Source organism: Limulus polyphemus, unplaced genomic scaffold, assembly GCF_000517525.1.
Source record: "Limulus polyphemus unplaced genomic scaffold, Limulus_polyphemus-2.1.2 Scaffold57, whole genome shotgun sequence".
Lineage (NCBI taxonomy): Eukaryota > Metazoa > Arthropoda > Merostomata > Xiphosura > Limulidae > Limulus > Limulus polyphemus.
Window position 1 is genome coordinate 1,430,649 of NW_013665667.1, and position 6,980 is coordinate 1,437,628.

Below are 6,980 nucleotides of genomic sequence, written 5' to 3' on the forward strand. Positions count from 1 at the left end.
CAATGTCGCAGTAGCATTGATGTTTACATGGTTCGGCGAAGATCCCTTCTTGGATGTAACCAAATCTACGAAGACCAATGTCGCAGTAGCATTGATGTTTACATGGTTCGGCGAAGATCCCTTCTTGGATGTAACCAAATCTACGAAGACCAATGTCGCAGTAGCATTGATGTTTACATGGTTCGGCGTAGATTCCTTCTTGGATGTAACCAAATCTACGAAGACCGATGTCGTAGTAGTATTGATATTTACATGGTTCGGTGTAGATCCATTTTGTATGTAGTCAAATCTATGAAGACCGTTGCAATAGTATTGATATTTACATGATTCGGCGTATATCCGTTTTGTATATAATCAAATCTATGAAGACCGTTGCAATAGTATTGATATTTACATGGTTCGGCGTAGATTCGTTTTTGTATGTAGTCAAATCTATGAAGGCCGTTGCAATAATATTGATATTTACATGGTTCGGCGTAGATTCCTTTTTGTATGTAGTCAAATCTATGAAGGCCGTTGCAATAATATTGATATTTACATGGCTCGGCGAAGTTCGGACTTTGTATAAGAACATCTGATCATTTTACTCTACATATGCTTCTTTCGATAAAAAAATGTCGTAATTGGATTAATAGAATTTTTTCTCTATCTATCTATCTTACTACGCTTCAAATCCTCCTAATAGAATAAATTCTTAGTCTTTCAATTATATAATATAAATTTTGCATTCATGTATATTAAAAAAAAACATATGAAGAATTTAACATACTCTTCAATCAAAATATAATTTACTTTAATTTGGAGTGTTTTTTTCCCACCTTTTGGTACCAGTGTGATGAACGTATTGCTCTTATAAATAACATCAAAGATATTGGATAATTTATCTTTCGGTGTTATTTAAGTACATAAATATTTGGAGAGGCTTTTTTGTACGTTCGTAAGCGCAAAGCTAAACAATGGGCTATCTACGCTCTGTCTATCGAGGGGAATCGAATCCCGAATTGTAGTGCTATAATCTTCAGTCAACGGAAAATCCGTGAGAAAAGCCTTTTGAGCATTTTCGGGATTTACTCACTTTGTGATATAAAGTGGATTTACCATGGCAGGCCTTTTTATTTTTTACACATCTGACGCTATCTAATATTTCATTTAAAAAAGAATAAAATTCTAAGCAAAATATTTTGTATGAGCTTATTTACTTTTTTAAATATTTATATCTTTGGTTCATTAATCCTTTCTCATTCTCATGGCGATTATGATAGTCTTTATTTTATTTTGATGAACCAATTACATTTCTAAGCACACGAATAATCTTTCTGTGAAACAATTGTTTCTTTGTTTGTTTTTAATTATGCACAAAGCTACACAAGGGCTATCTGTGCTCTGCCCACCACGGGTATCGAAACCCGGTTTCTAGCGTTGTAAGTCCGGAGGGCGTGTGAAACAAAAGTCAGTTGGGTGTTAAGCATTGTCAGGGTTTTATGTATATGAGTGGGCTGAGAATTCTTCTACAGTGGGTGTCTGTGACTTGTTGGCGATAAATTCGAACAATAAATGAACAGCACACAATCCACTTGTTTTAAAATAATATATTCAAAACAAGTCAAATGTGTGTACAAAAATTCTTAGCACTATAGAATATCATAGTTGTATCTAAAACTCTAAATAATTATCTTTTCTTGTCAAAAGTCCACACAAGCTGATTCAATTACTTTAGAATCCAATTGACAAGACGAATTACTTTACTCTACTCTTATCACAATAGTATCAGTGAATAATTCACTTATGTTACCCCGTGGGTTACCAAAGTTTTATTCTGAACTTCAACTAATTGTCTCCTTTTCGTCAAAGTCCACACAGACGGATTCAGTTACTTTAGAACACCGTTTGACAAGACAAATTATTCTCCTAATTTCTATTAGACTGTGAAACTTACTTTAAAATATCGCCCGTTATGGCTAATCACTCACACGCCAGCTAACTTCACGTTTTATTTCGCTAACTAATTTTCTGATTGAACTGCACTTTCACTTTTTCTTTACTTCTTTAGTTCTTGACTTACGCTCGCGGAGGTCTCGAAAAATACTGAAGATTCGAGTAATGTGACATAAACAATATTAGTAAAGCCTAGACAACAATGTATTTGCAAATACAGCGTACGACTTGTACAGAGTTTCCTAACAAAAATTTGTCAAAACTAACACTTTTAAAATAATCAATCTTCCACACTGCTGTCATGAAAACTAAACAATCATTAGATATTAACTCACAAAATAAATTAAATAATAATGCCTACATTAACAGTCTTTTATATTCAACAAGGATGAGAAGAGAGTTTTGTTAGGAAGCTAATAAGCTTAAATGTGCTTTGCTTCTAAAGCGACGTTTTTCTTAAATCCCACAACAAAAAGCAAGATTAGCATTTTGTATGTTTATAATGTAAAATCTTGTGTTTGTTTTTAATTTTAGGAAAAGTTATAAATTCCAGTTTTGATTTATTTTATTTTAATTTTCAAATAATCTGAGTATGTTTAGTTTGACTTGTTTATTATTTTATAATTAAATTGCATGCTTTAATTTTATTTCGTTTTTGTATTTCTTGTTTCGTTTATTTACTTTTAAATAATGTGTACTATATTTGGTTTGAACTTTACTTGTGCTCAGTCTGATTTAATATATTTAGTTTAATTAAAATGTTATATTTGTTCATTACACAAGGTAATAAAGATTGTTTAACTAGTATGTTTTTCAATGCTTCGCCAGCTTTCAGCGTTAAACCCGTGTATTTATTATTTTTCACTTTCACCTAAATATTACATCACCAAGAAATATATTTAATTCATATAATGAAAAATATAGATAATTAGGTATATTTATGAAAATATCTTCCATAGATAACTTACTTAAATACAACATCCAAATATCATTTTTAAGCTGTATCCCGGTGGATCAGCGGTAAATTTTCAGAACTTCGATTCTACAGTCAGGGATTCGATTTTCCGCAGTGGACATAGTGAAACAAGCCTAGCATGTAACTTTACGCCAAATACCCAACAACAACAATAGTCTTAAGCTACAAAATTAAAATAAAATAAATTGTATTAGCCTATGGACTGAAAAGTGTAATTAATGTGTTTTATAGATTGTGAAACTTTTCGAAATTTTTATTTCTTTTTTGTAGCAACTGATAATTTCAAGAAAACTTTGAGTTGTACATGATAATTTTATTAAATGCTAAGATTTTTGTAATACATAGCTGCTTTTGCAAGAGAAAGATTTAGCGTCGTGATACACCACACAGAAGCTTCAGAGAGGGCGGGATTAAAAGGTGAATATCATCTGGTCATCTTGGGTCACAGCGTTGGACTTGCCAAGACTGGACAAACTGACTGCTTCCTTTTATGGCCCATAGCTTATGTGCGGCAATATAAACATGAAACACTGGCCACCACAGCAAAGTCCAGAACCACACTCGTCACTCTTGAAGTTGGCAGGTAATATTCTCCTAAAATGATTCGTTTAGTTTATAAATTAAATTTCCTTATCGTCAGTCTTCTCAAAAGTCAATCCTACTTTGTGTTTGTTGTTGTTGTTGTTTTGTATATTCGTTTGTTAAATATATTATTCATCTAAACCTCTTTAGTATAGATTTTCAGGAAACTTAATAATGTTTTTCTCTTTTTTTTTTGAATAAATTATTAAATTTGTGCCTACTGTTTTTAGTTATGGGATAGCTACACACAAAACTTTTTTTTTCGTTATCTCGAAAGTCACAAGTCAAAATATTTTTTATTAAAGACACCAAGCTAACAAATTGATAGAGTACTTAGGTAAGAATTAGTCCTAGAGAGTTGGTGTTTTGAAATAGGCCAGTTCGGTATCTCAGGAGTATGAAACGTGTGTAAAGCGTTCTGGGACGTTATCAGGATAAACAAATGCTCAGTTTGAGAGAGGGTACTAGTATATGGAGAAGACGAGAGAAAGCTAAGCTCTCGAAATATTGTTCTTGTTTCTTCAATTATAACCGAATTAATATTATTCCAAATTTCTGATAAATATCTTAATCAATTTCGAATTAGTTAAAAATACATTAGTTAACTTGGAACAATTTAGTTTAAGAGAGCAATTTTATATAAATAATTATTAAAACTCCAATAGGCCTAACATTCGTGCCAAAATTCAAAATCAGGTAACTGCTTATTGGTTAATTCTAATACTTCGACACCTTTCGTCGCTTAAAAAGGTGGATCTGGAATGCTATTTTACATCACCTATCATTTTGAATCCTAAATAAACAAATTAATTAAGAGAAATGTGGAAAACAAAATGCAGTTTACTTGATTGTTGTCACAAATTTTAAGCCTGTTGGTTTCTAATGTTTCACCAACTTTCGACATTTAAACCTTAAAGTTAAACTGTAGTCTAGAACTTGTTTGTTTGACCTGTTACCACAATGTTAAGTTGATATATACATAGTAAACGAGTTGGCCCATCCTTAATTGTTGAGACATTAACGTACGAGCAGAAAGACGACAAAATAAAACAATGTTTATACTATTGCTCAAGATTACAACTGTGAAAAAAATACCTATCTTCAGTTGTTTTTTTAATTAAGTGAATTATAGTAAATTAATTAACTTAGTTTGTGCAACTGTATACTAAATTATTAATATTAAACTAGACCAAGGTTTGTTTTTTCTTATTATTATCATTAAAGGCACTATCCACTCTTATTTCCATTGGGTGGTAAAGAGAGAAAGTAATAAAGCAAGAAAATGGGACAATAACAATAATTAATTAGTTAATTAACTATATATAAATATAAAGTAGCAGCAGGCTTTCAATTATGGAATGGTACCTTTTACATCTAGGGAAGAGAACTTACAGGATAGGTAACTCCAATAGGCCTGATCTATCCACCTGGCTTAGGAAAAAAGAAAAAGTGGTTTCATGCAATCTAGTTATAACTCTAACTTAATGGCCACAATGGAACCTAGGTGCTCATGGTGACAATGGGAGAAGTATTGCTTCAACAGAGCAATAAGGTACTTCCCCAGCCTGTGCTAGCTGTTGACAAAATCATCAGCAGCAAGATGAACATTAAACTATGAGCTTACACAACTTTAACAATGCAATGACGAACGTTTCTCAAAGTAAACACTTAGAAGTGTGATAAAAGTAAGGAAAGATAAAATGGTAAATAAAATGGGGAGAATGAATAGTAAATGTGTTCCAGTAATATTTCGGAATGCCATAGCCACGAAATGAGAAGAGTGACGATTGGAAAACTATTGAATTAGAACAATGGCATAATGGTGCAAGAAACATAGCTACGGGAGAAACCATCATGTGGCAGAGACACCAAAATATATATTGAATCATCAGCAGTGGAGGTAAATACCAAAAGAGAGCATGCATCTCATCCTTTTAGATGCTAACACTGATGGCTCTCAGGTATCTATTTCTAAAACACTACAAGCAATGACTGGCAGTCAGTCTGAAGACTGCTAGCAAGAAATTTATCCTGGTCAATATTTATATCCCATTGAGGGAGGAAAATAAAGGGACTAATTTGTTGAATCCTCTCATAAATATGAACACAGACGAATAGATGCAATAATTTTGACTGTCTGAGTCACTAACATGCACTGAACTGAATCATTCACTGAATACTCATTAACTAATTTAACTCACACGTTCATTTTAATATTGTACTAGGAAGTCCTAGACAGATGTAGTCCGTTAATAACGCCTTTTAAGCACTTCTTCCCTTATCATCGAATTCGTTTTATTAAGATATTTACTGAACCTCCTAATTGCTTTGAGGAACAATCCATGAACCTGAAAATACTATACATACAAATAACAATAGTCTGGGTGGTACCTACAAGAATTCACTATTCCTGATTATGGAACATCCGCACTCATAACTCTGAATTGGCTTATATCGTTAGGCCTAAACAGAATGCAACGTGTTATGTTATAATAATATGATAATATTTGATTGTATGTTTGTTCTGATAACAAAGCCACATTAGGCCATCCGCTGTGTCTACTGAGGGAAATCTAACCACTTATTTTACCGTTGTAATTCCGTAGGCTGACCGCTGTCCCACCAGGGAACAATTTGCTAATGTATACAGCACCTAGTGACGAATGCAGTTCCAAAAAAAAATCACTTTTTTTTAATACTAGTTGTTTATCTGAATTAGCCAGAATGAAGATGTAGGCCCATTCTAGTTGTTGAACGATTGTGACCCTTCGTTGTAATAGCGATGTTATTATAAATATTTTATCCGAATATTTTAAGTAGGATATATTGAGCCCAAACATAAAGCTTATTAGGTCTTTAAAAAAAAAAGGCAATAGCTCGAAGCGTCATCCTCTACCAAGAAAACAATTCGCCAAAGGTTTGGGTGACTTATAACGTATTTATCCACCAACCATTGAGCTAAACCAACCATTGGAAGTTTGAGCATTGAATTGTAGATAGATAGTTACTGAGTATAACGACTTTAAAGTTGCAACAGACAATGTTCTGAATATTTCATCCTATAGCATCAGACGATGTATAAAGTGAGAACAAACTCTCAGGTGCCCATAATGTTTTCTAGCAGGGATGTTTTGGGTATGATGATTTCATTTGAGTGATTTTTTAATTTTTTTCCTTGTAATATTGGTTCGTTTGATAAAGCTCAAAATTCCAAATGGTTTGTTTGTTTGTAATTAAGCACAAAGCTACACAATGGGCTATCTGTGCTCTCCCCACCACGGGCATCGAAACCCGGATTCTAGTGTTGTAAGTCCTTAGACATACCGCTGTGCCACCGGGAAGCAGTTAAAATGGGTAAAAAGGGAGACAAAAACCGCGATTTAAGTATTTAGCAGTATCTAGGGAAATCTGGATAGAAGATGTTATTTAATTTCTGTAATGTATATCAGAGTCCAAAAGACTTCTTAATCATAGAAATAAATTGTAA

General features: G+C 32.9%; 1 protein-coding gene across 2 annotated transcripts in view; it reads left to right on the top strand.

Annotated features, from left to right (window-relative positions):
• Positions 1-4,045, top strand: part of LOC106464042 — a 110,010-nt gene extending 105,965 nt beyond the window's left edge. For both annotated transcript variants that reach the window (XM_022392054.1, XM_022392058.1), the window contains one exon: positions 3,257-4,045. In XM_022392054.1, the coding sequence (XP_022247762.1) occupies positions 3,257-3,498 (242 nt within the window). In that variant the 3' untranslated portion in view covers positions 3,499-4,045. The remainder of the gene's footprint in view (positions 1-3,256) is intronic.
• Positions 4,046-6,980: the final 2,935 nt, after the last annotated feature.